The 19,330-nt window shown below is 32.1% G+C and overlaps 1 protein-coding gene and 2 long non-coding RNA genes across 3 annotated transcripts; all 3 read left to right on the top strand.

Annotated features, from left to right (window-relative positions):
- The first annotated feature begins 411 nt into the window (after positions 1-411).
- On the top strand, positions 412-4,400 carry LOC107420816 (MDIS1-interacting receptor like kinase 2-like). The gene is made up of 2 exons (XM_025074506.3): positions 412-3,441; positions 3,807-4,400. Exons 1-2 carry the CDS (start codon positions 459-461, stop codon positions 4,181-4,183), a joined length of 3,360 nt encoding a protein of 1,119 aa, XP_024930274.3. The 5' UTR covers positions 412-458; the 3' UTR covers positions 4,184-4,400.
- A 2,792-nt stretch (positions 4,401-7,192) lies between these two features.
- On the top strand, positions 7,193-9,372 carry LOC132803677 (uncharacterized). Its single transcript, XR_009638891.1, has 3 exons — positions 7,193-7,544; positions 8,488-8,635; positions 8,961-9,372. It is a non-coding gene; the product is annotated as an uncharacterized LOC132803677 (long non-coding RNA).
- Positions 9,373-11,952: 2,580 nt separating this feature from the next.
- Positions 11,953-13,026, top strand: LOC132803908 (uncharacterized). Its single transcript, XR_009639154.1, has 2 exons — positions 11,953-12,399; positions 12,627-13,026. It is a non-coding gene; the product is annotated as an uncharacterized LOC132803908 (long non-coding RNA).
- The last annotated feature ends 6,304 nt before the right edge of the window (positions 13,027-19,330 follow it).

Consider the following 19,330-nt stretch of genomic DNA (forward strand, 5'->3'; position numbering starts at 1 on the left):
TTTATCCAAAATGCCCACATGAGAAAATTACCAGGGATATCGCCAGGTCCTGGTGCTTTTGTATCACCCCTTTGGAGAACTTGGGATAAAAAAATACATATATTAATAATTATATTAAAAAAAAAAAAACGAAATAAAACAAAAGGAAGGATAAATATGGAAATTGCAATATACAACATATGTGGGCCAGAAAATAGGATTGGAAAAAACAGGACAACCTAAAATATGCTAAGTATCAGAAATAGTTATTGTAAGGCTAGCTTTTAGTCAATGTAACTCATCTATTTTTTGGACTATTAGTGGTTAAAGGTTTTTATTATAGTGGTGTAATAATCTCATCCAGGCATACAGGTATAGAGAAAGTTTAAAAGCTAAAAAGAAGAGTGCAGAAAATGGTACCATGAAAAAAAGGACATAATGGGCGTGGCAGGAACGCCATATTGCTATCAAAAGGGCAGATGAGGTCAACCGTTAACGAATGTGGCCCTGATTCAGTAAAGATAGAAGGGTTAAGTATTATCGTAGTCATGGCTTCCTTGTTTGCTAATCCAATGCCAAAAAAAATCCTGTTGTTGATCTTGTTCGCGTTTTACATGTGTCTACTGGGACTTTCATCTTCTGGTTACTTCAAAACTGTGTCATTTGTTGTTGCTGCTGCTAAGAATGACAAAACAACACAAGGGAAGGAAGCTGAGGCTCTTATGAAATGGAAACTCAGCCTCGACAACCAAAGTCAGCATCGACTGTCTTCATGGGTCTGGGTCGGAGGCAGCAACCATTGCAACTGGGTTGGAGTTGCCTGCGACGAGTCCAGAAGTGTGACCCATCTCAATCTTCCAAGCACCAGTTTGAACGGTACGCTTCAAAATCTCAGCTTCTCATCCTTTCCCAACATCATTAGCATCAATTTGTCACAAAACCACCTTTATGGAGATATACCCCTTGGCCTTTACAACCTCTCCAAACTCATAAATCTTGACTTGTCAAACAACCGTCTCTCCGGGTTTCTTTCCCGAACCGTTGCAAGTCTTTCTATTATCTCAACTTTCAACGTAAGTGGCAATGGGCTCTCTGGCTCCATTCCTCATGAAATAGGAAAGATGAAGTCTTTGACAGAACTTGATTTACGAGCTAACAACCTCACAGGTCCCATTCCTTCTTCTATTGGAAATTTGACCAATATCGTTCGACTTTACCTTCATCTTAATTCTCTTTCTGGACATATTCCGCCAGAAATCGGAAACTTGGGAAAGTTATTCGATGTTTGGCTTTCTAAAAATGAACTTTCTGGAGAAATTCCTAGAGAAATTGGAAACATGAGAAACATAGGATTCCTTGCCCTTGATACCAACAACCTCTATGGTTCGCTTCCAGCTTCCCTAGGAAACTTGACCAACTTAGTTGGTATTTACATTTATGACAATAGACTTTCTGGGCATATTCCTAGAGAAATTGGAAACTTAACAAATTTGAGCTATCTTGAACTTCTGAGCAACCAATTTTCTGGAAACATTCCTAGAGAAATTGGAATTTTGAAAAAGTTGAGCATTCTTATGCTTCCACAGAACCAACTTTCTGGAAATATTCCAAGAGAAATCGGATATTTGAGCAACTTAGAATGTCTTGACCTTGCTACTAATAATCTCTCTGGCTCACTTCCTGCTTCCATTGGAAACCTGACTAATCTTAAAAGGCTCTTTTTGACATATAACCAACTCAATGGTTCTCTTCCCTTAGAAATGAATGAACTTACCAATTTAACAAGTTTGAAATTATCTTATAATAATTTCAGTGGCCAATTGCCCCAACAAATATGTGGTGCTGGATCACTTGAGAATTTTACCATCGCTGGGAACCATTTTACGGGCCCAGTCCCAAAAAGCCTGAAAAACTGCAGCAGCCTTTTTAGAGTTAGGCTACAAGGAAACCAACTGACAGGAAATTTAATTGAAGATTTCGGTATTTACCCACACTTGAACTACATTGATTTGAGTGGTAATAAATTTCATGGAGAGCTTTCACCAAAGTGGGGGCAGTGCCACAATCTGACATATCTTAACATCTCTAACAACAAAATTTCAGGCTCCATATCGCCTGCGCTTGGGGAGGCAACTCGTCTGCAAGGGCTTGATCTCTCCTCAAATCATCTCTCCGGAAAGATTCCAGAGGAGCTGGGAAACTTGAAGTTGTTGCTCAAACTAATCCTTAGTGATAACCAATTATACGGTGAAATTCCTTCTAGATTTGGAATGCTAGCTGATCTACAGAAACTCAACCTTGCAATAAACAATCTAAATGGCTCGATTCCAAAAGAACTTGGAGGGTGCTTCAATTTATTAGAGTTGAATTTGGGAAAAAACAAACTTGCGGGAAGTGTTCCTTTTGAGATTGCTAGTATGTACGCTCTCGAAATCCTTGATCTCAGTTCAAATTTGCTGACCGGAGAGATACCACCACCGTTTGGACAAATGAAACGTTTAGAAACTTTGAATCTCTCCCACAATTTCCTTTCTAGTTCCATTCCTGTTTTTGATGAAATGTCAAGCTTGATATCGGTTGATATGTCCTACAACCAGCTGGAGGGACCTATTCCTAATTCCAAAGCCTTTCGAGAGGCACCATTTGAAGCATTCAGAAGTAACAAAGGTTTGTGTGGCAATACTGCAGGTTTAAAGCCTTGCCCAAAAATAACTCAAAATCTTCAAGGTAGAAAGGTCAATAAAGTCATTATAGTGCTCCCTCTTTCGTGTTGTCTACTTTTTCTATCTATCATTTACGGATTTTTATACATTCGACATAGAAGAGCGAGGAAAATTGAAAATAGTCCCTATCCTCAAACACAAAATGAGAATCTATTTGCAATATGGAGCTATGACGGAAAAATAGTGTATCAGGACATCATCGAAGCAACGGAGGAATTCGACTCCAAATATTGCGTCGGAGAGGGAGGATATGGGAGTGTTTACAAGGCTGAATTAAGCTCCGGTCAGGTTGTTGCAGTGAAGAAGCTTCAAACAAATGTGGATGGTGGGATGTCTCATCTCAAAGCTTTTACCAGTGAGATTCATGCATTAACTAAGATACAACATCGTAACATTGTGAAGTTATACGGGTTTTGTTCGCATCCACGACACTCATTTTTGGTCTACGAGTTCTTGGAAGGTGGAAGTGTTCGAGATGTACTGAGCAATGAGGAGAAAGCAAGATCTTTTGAATGGAGAAAAAGGGTAAATGTTTTGAAAGGTGTGGCAAATGCGTTGTCATACATGCACCATGACTGTTCACCGCCTATAATACATCAAGATATATCAAGCCAGAATATTCTACTGAATGAACAATACGATGAAGTTCGCGTTTCTGATTTCGGGACGGCCAGGATTCTTAAAACCGAGTCATCGAACTGGACTTCATTTGCAGTAACTTTTGGATATGCTGCTCCAGGTGAGTTTTAATATTTTTGTATGATTAATTTCTAAACTGTTGAGTTGAGGATTATTAGTGATGTTTTATTTACTTATTTGTTTGGAAATGTAACATATTTTTAGTATTCGTATAGGGTGTGTACAAGTTGGTCTTTTCACATGAAATAGAAACTAATTGGATAGTTGACTTATCGTCTATTAAATATTATTACGTAAGCTTTCAGATGATCAAAGCCATGTGACTTCTTTTTTTTTTCTTTTTTCTTTTTTTAACAGCTTAGCTTGACATCAAATAATATTAGCCTTCCACACATGCCAGATTACTTACCGAAATTCTTTTACTATACTGATCCATGATAGTGCCATACACTTTCTTCCATGCAGAACTTGCTTATACCATGGAAGTGAACCAAAAAAGCGACGTTTATAGCTTTGGGGTAGTAACATTGGAAATACTGATGGGGAAGCATCCAGGGGATCTAATCTCCTCAATTTCATCAACTCCTTCCTCATCATCCTCACAGCATGGCGAAGTATCTCTTGTGGATATTTTGGACCAGCGCATATTGGCTCCGACACATGATGATGAAGTCGCAGGGGAGGTGGCGTCTCTTGCTAAGATAGCATTGGCATGTTTAAACGGCTGTGCACAATGTCGGCCAACAATGAAAGAAATTTCTCAGGAGCTAATGTTGACTCGAAAGCTGCATTTGTCAAAAGTGCCATTGCATCTAATTACACTTCCCGCTTCCTCAATTTAGTTAGAAGCTTTAGGGTTTGAATGTGGAATGATATATATTCATATTATATATAAATGTTCACATCGTTGTTAATCCTGCAATAGATAGTGCAAAATGCGAATAAGGGAAGTAGTCTCATAGTTGTCTTGACCAACTATATAAGTATTTTGAATGTTTGTCTTTTTATCATGTGTAGCTTCTTTTTCTAGCCATAATAACATTTATTTACTGTTACAATAGTATTTTATTGGCTAAATAAGGCCGAAAATACTGATTCATTTTTTTTTAAATATATATATATATATATATATGCTAGTTAGTCGTATGTCCGAAATGTTGATAAAAGAAAAAAAAAATGATAACACATATCCTATGATTTGTTCACTAAATAAATCTTATGCATTATTGTTATTTAGGATTAATGCACAAAAAAAATGTTGGATTTGCTGGAAAGAAAAAACACTAAAATAGAAAGTGCCCCAAATTAATTCTTGAAAATTTATGCACTAAATGTAGATCAAGCATGCTGTCACTAAACTATCAAAATGCTGGAATCTATGGGCAGCTGCATGCCGTCCTTTGCTCTTTCGTGAACATTGTCATCACAAATGGTGTTAAAATCCTGGGGCTTTTGCGTTTTACGTGCGTCGTATTTTCGTATTATAACCCGTTTGGATTGCTGCATAATTAGGCCGTATTAAGACTAGAATTGGATATATAATCGTACTATTTTTCGTTTGTTAGCACAAAAAAAGTTGGTATAGGTAGGATAATAAAAGGTTTTATTTAAAATAATTTGTAATATAAATTTAAAATAAAATTAGTTAAAAATATTGAACAAAATATTTAATTCCCAACTTAGCCAAACTCAAACAATATTTGAGTTTCCATCCAAATCCAGTCAATGATAGGTCAACTCCAATTAGGGGTTGGTCAATAAGTCAATATCAGTCAACCATAGCTACTATGAATTTAGAAAATATCCAAATTTTATAAGAAATTAATTTTTAAAATTTAGTTTTATCGGAATTAGTTTTCAAAGATTTAATTTCCTATTAATTATATTTTAAAATGTCTGATCTGTATAAAGATATTTAAGACTTACAAATAATTAATTAATTTATATTTTAAAATTTGAAGATATAATTATCTTTTAATAAAATATATAAAATTAATTTTCCAATAAAATTTAAAATGATACATTTTTTAAAGATTTATGTTCCACATTATTTTCTTATGAGAGATATGATTTCTTCTAAGATCCATAATTTTTTTCCTTTTAAAAATCTTTCAAACAGGAAAAATATATATATATATATTTCCAGAAAAATTTAAAAGAAAAATCCTTTTTTTAAGGAAATCTCAAAATGGCAAATGGGGCCTTAGGAGAAAGTGATTTTAGAATGGCAAAGTTTGTTTGGCAGGTAGGACAAGGATAGAACAGCATTAAAATAGTCCTATGTTCATGTTTGTCACCATTTTTAGGAGATTAAAAAATCCAGGATTCCAAAAATAATTCTAAATACATCTGGTATGGACAACTTCAAAACACGGCCTTTGACAACTTCAAAACACGGCCTTTATTCTTTTTCCTTTTCATTTTAATTCTTTATTTTTTGCCTTTCTTTTTTGTTTTGAACAGTCAGTCTTTTTTCTTCTTCTGCTTCCATTTTCATTCTTTCTTTTTCTAAAATCTTTTTATCTTCATTTATTATTAAATTATTATTTTGTATCAGTTTTTAGTTTCAATTTTTTTTTTCTTCCTATCTTTCATTTTCTTAATTTTCCTTTTTCTTTTTTCTTGTCTTCTTTTTTTTTTTTTTTGGGCTTTTTTATTTTTATCTTTGTGTTTTTTCCTCTAAGTTATTTTTTTCTTTTTTCCCTTTATATTTGTTTTTTCTCCTCTTTCAATTTTTTTGGGCTTTTTTTATTTTAATCTTTGTTTCTTCCTCATATCGGCGGTTGATTTAATTTTTCACTTAGCAATATAGCAATTGTATATGAGAAATTTTTCTTATGTCTTAGTATATACAATTTTGATAAGTAATATTGATAATATAATAAACTAACTAGATAAGCTTTTGAAAAACTTATTGGATAAAGACCTATCTAATTTAAATCATTTTACTTAACCAAAAATCAATATATGATAAATTATTATTTTAGTAATATTATAGATTAAAAAAAGTTCAGTCTAATTGTCACCAAACACAAAATTAAGTTAATTTTTATCCAACCCTATTGTAGTCCTAATTCGAAATATAATTTAGTCATATCGTGTTTACCAGTTAGAGGCGCTTTCTCCGGTGCTTTGTTGAAAACATTTTTTTGTAAGAAAATCACCGATTAGTAATTTTGGAAGAAGCATCTAAAATGTGATTCTTACAAACCGCTTTCTTTGAAAAAAAAAAAAAAAAAAGTGTTGTCTAAAATTCATTTTTTCTTTGATACTAATTAAAAGACTTGGACCTCCATATTTGAAGTAGTTGGACTAACGTAGTCCATCCAAAACAATTATTTTAAATTCTAAGATGTGATTGGACTAAATGTAATACAAGCCCTTTTCCCCCGGTCCAGTCCACGACGTGATCCAAACGGCCCTAATAGAATAAGAAGAAGGGTTGTTTTGAAAATAGCTACAGTACAAATTAAAATATGAAAAATGACAAATTTTTTTTTTTTTTTTTAAAACTAATCAACATTTTACCTATTCAGACCAAAATACCCCTCTTTTATTAATTTTTTTTCTTTTCCTTTTCTTTTTGGGTTTTATCTTTACCAAACACTTTTTTTTTTTTCTTTTATTGCCTTTGGTTTTTTTTTTTTTTTTATCCCCTCTACTTTCCCTTCCAATAGGCAGCTAGGGTTTGCTTTTGGATTTTTTTCGAAAAATAACCACCTTGTAAATCTAAACTTTAAAAATAGCAAAAAAAAATTTTTTTTTTTAAAAAACAGCCCACTTTTTACTCGTCTGGGCGAAAATACCCTTTCATAATGGTTTTTGTTCTTTACTATTATTATTTTTCTCTCTATCAAAACACTTCTTTTTTATTTTCTTGTTTTTGTTTTTTTTTTTTCCCTCTACTTCGAATCCATCGACTCATCTAGGGTTTCTTTCTACTTTCCCTTTCTTTCCCTTTCAAAAACTCGATCGTTGTTGCCACCCAGAGACAGAGGAGAGACACACCATTGTTGGCTCTACTCCGACCTATCCTTTGTTGCCACCACCGTCGTCGCACCACCGTTGTCGCCACAATTATAGGTTGCGTCTGTGCCGGTGCCACTGCAGACTATCTAAATTTCTCAACTTTGACTCAGATCCAACCATCGCCCTGTGTTTTGTTGTTTCCAATTGTTCTCATCGTTCAAGTCTCTCAGTTAAGTAAGCTTTGTAAAACACACTCATGACTTCATTTTTATTTTATTTTTTTTGACACAGTTTACCTTTTTAGTTTAAGTTTCCTTACATGTTATCCCCTTTGAACACAAATTAGGTAGATTTCAGGAACAAAAAAAAAAAAAACACTGAAAACACAAATTCAAAAAGCATCCTTCTTTTTTAAAACATAAAAGTAAAAATAAAAATCTCCATACAAATTGTAAAAACCTTTCACAGAACACTCACCCACTTTTTTTTTTTTAAAAATTAGAATTTAAACCTTGCCCATATTTAGATTACATGTGTACATTCCTCTTGTGGTGCATTATATGTTGGAAAGCCTATGAATATGTTGATCACGTTTACATTTTGGTGTGGTTGCTTTTATTTAGTTCGATTACTGTCAACAGCTAGATTATGTTAGGTATATCCTACAGAATTCCTTAGTAGTTTGATGTTTTATGAGTTTTGGTCGTAGAAAGAAAGGAAATGGTTTTGGCTACATTTTGTGCCGTTTAGTTGGAATAAAGTTTAAGTTTTGCTGGGGACAATTTTCATGATGCTAGTTACAGTTGGATCTAATTGAGTTCTTAAATTATTTTTAGGCATTGGAAGGATAAATGTAAATTGATGCTATGTTAGTTTCTTTTCTTTTTCTTTTCTCCGTCTTGACTTTTGATTTTGATCTCTTGAGGACTCCTCATTCTCCTCAAATCATGTACCATATATGTGTTTACTGATGAAGTTTTGACTTTTGCACAAGAGAAATGTAAAGAGTCTCAAAATATTATATATTCTTCATCTTGCTGTTATTTGACAAATTCTATTCTTGCTGCCATTTTATAAATGCAACCGTTTTACAGATGTATTTTTCTTTTTCTCCCCTTGATAAGAAACACAAATGAAAATTACATACTTGATTCATGTTATATTTGTTTTGTTTCAGCCAAGTTCTTAGAGTTGGGGCAGTTCGATCATGATCCAAGTTTTCTTGCAGATACAACTGGACTTTCTGCTGATAGAACTGGCCAAGTTGGTACTTACTTCTACACTGCACCTGAAATTGAGCAAGGAGGCCTAAAATTGATGAAAAGGTGCATACTTGTTTTCATTTTATTTTTGTTCTTATTTTCTTTTTCTCCAGGTTATATGAAATCTACTGCTTTCTCCAGATAGAAAGGCATATAATATTTTGTTCAAAATATTGTATAAACATTGTTGTCATTTTGGATGGCAAGCTGATATGTACAACTTAGGAATTGTGTTTTTTGAGCTTTGGCACCGATTTGGCACAAAATTGCCCTTAGCAAACTAATGAGTAAAGCCTCTTAATACTTATATATTTGTTGAATAAATTTTAACTATTGAATATGGTTGTAATAATGTTATTGTCTTATTGTAATAATTATTTTGTTGCAGTGGTGACTGTGGCATTTTTGTGCTCAAGTCCATGGAGTTTTTACATGCTAGATTACCATTGAGTTTCACACAAGATGACATAGAGTTCTACATGCTAGATTATCATTGAGTTTCACAAAAGATGACATGGAGTTCTTTAAGAGGAAGTAAGTTCATGAGGCTTACAACAAGGAACTAAGCATATGAGTTGAGTGGTTGATTTATGGACAGCATAATATTATTTTTACTACTTTGTCTTTGTTACTTTCATCATATTTATAAATGCATCCTTTTTCTTATATTAGCCTTTTAAATGTAAAGATAATAATGGCTTATGATGTTCATTTAACAAAGATAATGATGTGTTTTGATGTAAGGATAACTAATTTACTTTATAGAAAATGTACCATGTTTATGTATTAGAATTCCATTATGCACAAACCTCTTACATCTATCTCAATTGTGGCTTCTATAAATTTTTCCGCTTGTGGGAAAAATTTTCCTCCAAGCGGAAACATTTTCCTACTATCAAAAACATTTTCCCCCTGTCAAAAAATAATTTCCTCCAGTTGGAAAATCTAGTTCCAATAGATGAGTAAATTAATATTGGGGTGAAAAAAAGGAGAGTGGAGACAAAATACGTCATAACCTAATGAATGGGAGTCCAATGGATTTAAATGTAAAGATAATGATGAATATTTTGATGTTTATTTATCAAAGATAATGATGGGTTTTTATATAAAGATATCTAATTAACCGTCTACAAAATGTGGCATCTTTATTAGAATTTCATTTTCCAGAAACCCCTTATATGCAGGTCAATTCAAGCTTCTGGATAATTTTTCGCCCATCGAAAAATTTTTCCTCCAAGCAGAAATCATTTTCCTCCAGTTAGAAATTGTCGAAAAATATTTACTCCTATCGGAAACTAATTTCTTCTACTTGGAAAATCAATTTCTAATAGATTATTTAAATTAATATTAGGGTAAAAAAAAATTGAGAGTGGAGATAAATATTATATAAGATGAAGATGGATTTAACAAAAAATGTATTGACTTTTAAAATCAATAACCAATTAAAAGATAAGAAAAAATTATATATATTTGTTTTTCTTTTCAAAATCATTTGGACATTTCATAAAATGATATGTAAACTAAAGATTAAAAATCAACTCCTGAAGGCCTCTTTTCATTTGGGATTAAATTTTTTTTAAAAAAAAAAATTGCTAAATACGTACTACACCATTATCACAACATAAATAAATCATTACCGTCAAGTAGAAAATATAATATATCCAAGATATAAAATAACTATCAAAATCTACATCATTATGATCAACAGCATCCCCTACTGTATTGTAATTCTCATAATGATCAATATTTTGCAACTGCTCATACTCCTCATCGTTAGAAAACCGTTCAGTATAGTCACCTCCAATATCAACTCTTTCATGGATGTTAAATGATGTCCAGGCCCCACGAACATCAACTCGATCTCTAAACTGAGTTTCATGAACCATAATTTCCTGAGATGTAGCCTGAATAGGTTCAATACTGGGAACTTGTGGTAGACGAATGCCAATTAGAGGACGAGCATGAGAATGAAGATTACTCCCACTATTCGAAACAAAGGCTGTTTGATAAACATTTCTATATACATGTTCAATTTTCGAAATCACCTCAACATACAATGGAGGCCACATCATTGTCATCCCTCCATTCCTTACTTCTTGAAGAAAGCATTTCACATCCCTATCACTACGTGTTTATGTAGGATCCAACTTTTTTGCACATCGTCCATATATCCATTTTAGCTTTAGCAAATATTCATTTTGATCTATCTCAACAGAATTGAAAATCTCATTCTCTAACTCTGATCTTGTGCATCTCTTGCCGATGGAAACTATTATATTTTTATCATTTCGATACTCCCAATTACCACCATCATTTTGTACCAATGTTCCATTGTATAAAACCCCAATTACAATATCATCATCTTCCATTTTACTATAAAATTAAATGAATAACGTTAAACTAAATCAATAAATATATAAAAATATGAATAATACTAAACAAATATATTAACTGTCTTAAAAAAATCAATTATATTTTCTTTCAACCAAATATAGCGTTTTCCTACTGGCAAAAAATTAACGGAAAACTGGCAAAAAACTAGTAGAAAATTAGCCGAAAACTTGAAAAAACCGACAAACTGGAGGAAAATGTTGGAAGGCCATCTTTCTCGTCAATTTTCTTCCGATTTTACTGGTTTTCATGATTTTTTATTTCTACATAATTTTCTCCCCCTTTCCACACTATTATCACATAAGTATCTTTAAACTCAAATAGAATAGCTCATAAACTAATTTATTACATACCCATACTAAAAAAAAAAACTTAAAAATTACAAAAGTGAGAAAATATGGGAATAAGAGAAAAAGAGAAAAAAAAAAATTACCTGGCTTTAGCTTCAAAAATGAGAAAATACAAGAAAAAGAGAGTGAGAGCAAATGAAATGCCAAGGAGAACAAGCTCACTAGCAGATGAGATATGCATGGATGAGAGCAGATGAAATGCACGGGTTATTTGAGAAAGGAGGAAAAAAGAAAGGGTAAGAGAAAGGGTATTTCGTAATTTTCAATTTAACTAAGGGCATTTTTGTCCATAGTTGGCTAGTTTTTTTTCTTAAAAAAAAAAATTGCTAGTTTTCAAAAATGTATTTACGAGGTGGCTATTTTTCAAAAAAAACCCTTTGCTTTTTATTTTGCCTTTCAAAAAAACACCATCACCGGCGCCATTGTGACCAAAATTCTCCTCTTGTTCGCCAGCTTGTCCTCATCCATCGTTGTCCCATCAAGAATCATTCGATTGAGAGCCACCCAGAGGCAGAAGAGAGACACCCAAAGGAAAAGCCTTCTCATACCACCGGTGACCCTATTCCGACCTCCCGTTTGTCATCATTGTCATCGCACCACCGTCATCCCACCAGGAGCTACTCGTCGCCGCAGCCGTAGGTTGTTCTTTTTTCTTTTTGATAATATTCAATGTCTTTTAAATGGCTTCACTGTTGGATCAGCAAACTTGCAAGGTCTTTAGAATTTCTAACTACAATAGGTTAAGATGTTGAAAAAATTTCTGACCAATGGATGAACAATGAATATTTCTCCCCCAATTCTGAAAGGTTTTCTTGAGCTATAATTACAGAGCTTGTATAGAGTGCTGTGGAATTCATATAGGTTGCAGCAATTCCTTACACGTGGAATGCATATTCTATTCCTAAAATTTTGGTACTAGCATAGTTTGAATTCTAACATTTTCTTACCCCCTTTAATTCTATAATCTTAGGTTGCTATTTATCCTGGAAATGTTCTCACATTGCATATGTCTAAGCCACCTCAGTTTAAGTACAAAAGTGGACAGTACATGTTTGTGCAATACCCTGCTTTCTCTCCCTTTGTGTGGTAAGTCACTATTTTCTTCATTCTCCTTTTATGGAGAAATCAAAATAAGTTTTTTTTTTTTTTATGTTGATTGAAAATGACAATCTTGTAGCACCAATGGAAACTATAAAAGAGAAAAAAACTAGAAACTTGATTGAAAATAAGTCTTTTGTTGCGTTTGAATATGTTTAAATTTTCTACTTCTAATTCTTGGTGATTGAATATGCATCCTTTTATATGCTTTTTAGGTTGTATTCACCATAATTTTCATGGCAAAAGAAGGTACTTTGAAGAAATTATACAAGGAGTGGACTTTGGTTGGTGCATTGACTGCATCAAGGCAAAGAAGTTACTTCCAAGATCCCAAATGATGAAAACAAGCATCATTTCTTCTGTGAGGTGGTTTTGGCTATAGAGTCTAGATGGGATTTCAGTACAAGATGGATGATTTACATAAATACTTAAATTATTGAGTACTGATATAAGCTTAGATTATTGGCTCGACTTCATTGCAATTTATTTTTTTATTTTTATGTAAGCAACTAGGTGCTATATTGCAAGAAGTGAACTTTTTTTTCTTGATTTATATAAATCTTTTTATTTATATTTTTCATAAACAATATTAAAGCTCATTTACCAATTGAATCAGATTTAATTGCTATTTTTTTTCCCCAGCCTTGGTTTCAAAAAGAGTTGTAGGATAGAAAGTCTAGCATTAGTTCCTAAAAGAATTAGGCGACTATCAAATGATATTTGTTGCTTTTATTTCTGCTTCTTCTTCTCCCTCTCTAACCACATTTATAATATGGTAATTCAGAAACTTAATTCGAAAATGATATTTACTTAAACACAATTCTAACATGTATGATATTTTGTGACTTATCATGATGATTGCTTATTTGTGATCCACAGTTTGAAGGTGGGGACGGTTTTATATTTCTATTATTTATGTATTTATGTTTACTACAAAGAAAATGAAATCCATTGATGCATTTAGTGGCACATACTTCTACATTTAGGCTAATGTTGTTCCTATATTTGTTAGTCATCTTATGGATCTGCTAGTGTCTTGTATTTGTTATGATCCTTTTCCAAACAATTTTATGCCCAATGGGCTTTGCAAACCAATCTCAACAAAGCTAGCATGCAAAATTATTTTTAGAGTTTAAGATTAGAGATAAATAAGTGCTTCCCCTTTAATGAATCATGTGATCCTCTATTAATGATAATCCTATGCTAGACCTACTATGGCTTGGGCTCGCAAAAAAATTTTTCATATCAAAACTGAAAGAAGAATTACTCATTTTAGTCTAATTAAGAAATATATAAATATTTAAGTTTTTTACTAATATTGATTTTATATTTTCTTAGCACTAGAGGAGCAAGTGATGGACCAAGCAGAAAATTGAACCATAAAATTTGAGATCGTATAGTTACAAATGACTGCTGAGAAAATTAAAAAAAAAAATAAGGATTTGAAGCTTTCACAAACACACACACACACACACACACAGATAAGGAAAGAGAGAGAGAGGGAGAGATAAAGAGATAGAGAAGCATTGGTGGCGGTTTATCCTCTATTAATGTAAGTTGCTTTTTTAAACAAAATAGAAAATGTTATCCAAGTTGATGCTGCATTAATGCAAAGAATTTATCATTGAACCTTTATTTGTGCTGCATTGTATGGTTTTTTAGCATTGTCGATAATTTTTATAGTGGATTATTTTAGAGAAGATGATTCATCTCTTTGTAAATTTCTCAATTTTGAATCTTTGTCTTTATGAGCCATGATAATGATGGGTGTTGAATCTTTGTCAATTTTGAATATAAAGATAATGATGGATTTTTCAAGATAATGATGGATTTTGATGTCAGATAACCAATCTACTTTCTTGAAAAGGTAACATTTGTATTATATTTCAATTTTTGCACAATCCCCTTAGGTGCATTTCAATTGTAGCTGCTGGAAAATTTTTCGCTTGTCAGAAAAATTTTCTCCAATCCTAAAAATTTTCCTCTTGTCAAAAAAAATTTCCTCCTGTCGGAAACAATTTTCTCCTGTCGAAAATTAATTTTCGCTAGTCGACAAGGTCTTTTCAATATAAAAATAAATTAAAATTGGGGTAAAAAAAATTGAAAATGAGAGTGAAAACAAAATGTGTCATAGACTCAATGACTGAAAGTTCGATGGATTTAAAATCATTGACTTTTAAAATCCTATAAAATAATGTATTGACTTTTAAAATCATTAACCAATTAAAAAAAAAGGGGTATGATACATTTTATTTTCTTTTTCAGAATAATTGAGGCATTCTAAAAAATCTTTTGCAACCAGCTTCCTTTATTACCAAAATTTCTCCTTTTTCTAGTTTTCCAGTAACGCATCTTTTAATTTAGGATTACATTATTTTTCAAACACATAGCGTTGTATAGTTGACCATGTCACCTTAAACTCTTTATTTCCATGCATTAATAAATATTCAGTTTATTCTATAAGTCATGTCTGTTGCGAAATATCTGTCCAACTACAATGCTCTCACAGCCAGTGAACTTTGGTGAAATATGGCCATAGAACCACTTCTGTTGCTCAATGATAAGTGGTCACTTGTAGCACGATGAATCCTAACATCATCAACTCCTTCATTATTCATTTTAGTATGCATATCATTATTATTGTTGGGTAACTCATGTTCAAAATCTACATCATTATGATCAACATCATCTGACTGAATACTAACATCATCCCCTACTGCATTGTAATTCTCATAATGATTAATATTATTCAACTGCTCATACTCCTCTTGGTTAGGAAACCGTTCAGCACAGACACCTCCAAATTAACTTCTTTATGGATGTTAAATGAAGTCCAAGATCCACGGACATCAACTTGATCTTGATCTCTAATCTGAGTTTCATAAACTATAATGTCATGAAATATAGCCTCAATAGGTTCAGGATCGGGAATTTGTGATAGACGAACACCAATTGGAGGACAAGCAAAAGAATGATGATTACTTCCACAATCCAAAGCAAAGGCTGTTTGATGAACATTTCTAGAAACATGTTCAACTTTCAAAATTACCTCAACATACAATGGAGGTCGCATCATTATCATCCCTCCATTCCTCACTTCTTGAAGAAAATATTTCACATCCCTATCGTTACGTATTTCTGTAGGATCCAACTTTTCTGCACATTGTCCATAGATTGATTTTAGCTTTAGCAAATATTCATTTCGATCTATTTCAATAGAATTGAAAATCTCATCCTCTAATTTTGATTTTGTGCATCTTTTGTCGACGGAAACCATTATATTTTTACCATTTTGACATTTCTGTGAATGCTATTCTGATTTAAGTGATCTTATTCTGTGTCCTGTGCTAGGAAGCATTACTCCTCTTTTCATTCCAAATTCAAGAATACGCCCGATACGATTGATTGGTCTGTGTGCCTCTCTTATTACTTTTTTGTATCCCCCTGTTCCTCAGATACAATTCGATCCTTCTACGGCCAAATCTCAATTTGTGGAAAGCCTTCGATGGCTTCCTTATGAAAACATCAATTTTTATTTGGGTATAGATGGTATCTCTTTATTCTTCGTGATATTGACCACATTTCTGATCCCTATTTGCATTTCAATGGGTTGGTCTGGTATGAGAAGTTATGGGAAAGAGTATATTACAGCATCTCTAATTCGTGAATTTCTAATGATCGCTGTGTTCCACATGCTGGATCCTTTACTATTCTATGTTCTTCCCGAAAGCGTGCTAATCCCTATGTTGTGCGGAGCTGAGCATCTTCTATTCGCTGGGATAAAGCTTTTCCATACTTTCTATTTTACTACAAAATTAAATGAATAACATTAAACTAAATTAATAAATATATAAAAATATGAATAATACTGAATAAGCATATTAACTATCCCAAAAAAATTGCTTCTGTTTTTTTTTTTTTGGGCCAAATATAACTTTTTTCTTCTGGTGGAAAATTAACGGAAAACTGGCGAAAAAGTAGCTGAAAACTAGCGAAAACTGATGAACTGGAGGAAAATGGCGGAAGTTCGTCTTTTTCGCCAATTTTCCTCCATTTAACTGGTTTTCATGATTTTTCATTTCTACACATATTTTTCCCTATTTAAACTAATTTATTACATACCCATATTAAAAACTTTTAAAAAAAAAAAAAGTGAAAAAATCCAAGAATAAGAAAAAAAAAAAAAAAAAGATGAAATGCAAGAATGTGTCATTAATAAGAAAAAAGAGAAACATTTTACCTGAGTTTAGCTTCAAAAGTGAGAAAATACAAGAAAAAGAGAGTGAAAGATATTGATATGTGAGAATGTTTTTTTCTTATTTAGATGAACGGGTTGTTTGAGAAAGGAGAAAAAGAAAAGGGTAAGAGAAAAGCTATTTCATAATTTTCAATTTAACCAAAGGCATTTCTGTCCACACTAGATTTTTAAAAAAAAAAAAATTTGCTATTTTTCAAGAATGGATTAATGGGGTGGCTATTTTTCAAAAAAAACCCTAAGAAGAACCAGAAGAAACGAAGGCATAGAAATACAGAAGCAACAAAACATAGACATACTGTAAGTTGTAGATTCGGGAACGAAACAAGTGAACATTCAAAAAATTAAGCATTAGGTCGCTATTTTCAAAAGTTAAGAACTAAATTAAAGGAAACCAATTATAAGTCAAAATCTAAAACTAAAAACATAAATAGATTGGTCTTTTTCTTGTGGCTCACTGCTTTGACCATGGAAATTAATTGATAGAAGGAAATGCGTAATTGACAGAGATATCATGTGCCCTTGCACTGGGTCTTCTTTTTTGGTCTGCTTGACCATGGTCTGGACTTGGATTCCTTTCTCAATCTTCATCATAGGCGTAAGGCTTCTCGAAAATTTCCTTAAGTTGAAAGAAAAATTCAAAACAAACTAAACGCTCTTGGATTCGTTGGATTCCTTTATTGGTGTTGAGACGTGACGTAGGCGTTTTAGGTATTTAAAATTTAATATTAAAAAAATGTTGAAAATTATTAAAAATAAATATAAAATTAATAAATAATAAATATTTAAATTCACAATAATGCTAGAGATGCTCAAACATTCATCAAATCTATTTAACAAATGATATAGCAACATTTAATAGTTCAATTAATGATATAGCAACATTTAATAGTTCAATTGATTATTCACTTATATTCAAGGATTCACTTATCTATATTTATAAGTTATCTGAATATATCGACCAATAGTATATTAATACGTATCATTGAGTAAATAATTTCTATGAATATTTGATGTTAATGTTAAATTAATATAAAATACAACATAGATTTCTAAGTTATAAATTGTAATCTAAAATTCAATCATTATAAGGGTAAAATATCTTTTTAAAAAGATAAAAATAATAAATGGTTTTAACTATACTTGTGATGCATATGTCTCACCCTCTCGGATACTAAGGGTATTCATCAGTTCAAAACTGATTAATGGTGATAATTAATATGATCTAATTACTAATTAATTTTGTAATTTTCAATCCAATCTAAACCGATTTAAACATCAAATTCATTTTGATCCAATCCGATAATGGTCGATTTGGATTAGATTGGATGGTCTTTTTTTTATTGGGTTTGGACTTGGATTTGCAAACATTGGGTTTTATTATTTTAGATATTAGGTAGTTGAAACCTTAGATTTTAGCACTTTGAAACCTTGGATTTTAGCATTTTCATAATAAAAAAAAATCCAATAGCCAATTTTTTGTTAAAATATTTTATTATTTTAAGAATTTTAAATATTTGATATTAAAATAAGATAAATAAAATAAAATTGGTTAAAATAATGTATCAATTACTACCAATTATTTAACTAAATAATGCAAACTAATATAAACATTAAATAAAATAAAAATTAATTTATTAATTATTTTTAATATATTCTAATTGACACGATTTAATCAGTTTCAAACCCAAGCAAGTTTGAATTGGATTGAATTACTCAATTTGTCGGTTGATCGATTTTTTTATACACAGAACGTATGTCCTATCTCACAAAGCATTTACATTGCTGACATTTTTTACATGAGGTCTCAAGACAAGCCTTAGACACAGCCCCAAAAAACGCCTTTTAAAATACTGGGGAATGCCGCTATTGCTATTAAAAAGGCACACAACAGAAATGCATGTGACCCTGATTTAGTGAAGATTGTGTTAAACAATTATGGTATGGGGCACACAATTACAACTAAAATAGAAATTATAAAAATGAAAATTTTGTGTCTAAAAATAATCAACTAAAATACACACAAAATAATTAGCAATTATAGAAGGATTTTCACAGATTAAAGTTCAACAATTCTAATGCTAGAAGTAAAGCTATCTTAGAGTTGATCCATTTCGATGTTTGGCAAGCACCAACTTTGTCCCAAGGAGGTGCAAGATAATTCGTATCGTTTATTGATGTTTACTCCAAGAGATGTTGGGTGTATCCAATCAAGAGGAAAACAGATGTATTTTTAGTTTTCAAAATATTCAAAATGCGAGTGGAACATGAATCTAAAAAGAAGATCAATTGTTTAAGGATAGACAATAGAGGAGAATATGCTGGTGAAGAATTTCGATAGCTTTTGTCAACAAAAAGATATCAAGAGACAGTTCACGATGGCATACACTTCACAGTAAAATGGAGTAGCAGAGTGGATTTGTGGAGCAAAATGGAGTAGTAGAGTGGATGAACAGAACCTTGTTGGAATGCAAAAGAGCGATGTTAAGAACTTCGGGAATAGCCAAGTCATTTTGGGCAAAAGCAGTTAAGATCGCCTGTTGTATGATTAATCGGTCACCATCAACTGCAACTGATTTGAAAACGCTGATAAAGATGTGGATTGGTAAGCCAGCTTATTATTCTCGCTTACATACATTTGGAAGTCGTGTTTATGTTATGTAC

The sequence above is a fragment of the Ziziphus jujuba genome, chromosome 5 (assembly GCF_031755915.1).
Source record: "Ziziphus jujuba cultivar Dongzao chromosome 5, ASM3175591v1".
NCBI classification, from domain to species: domain Eukaryota; kingdom Viridiplantae; phylum Streptophyta; class Magnoliopsida; order Rosales; family Rhamnaceae; genus Ziziphus; species Ziziphus jujuba.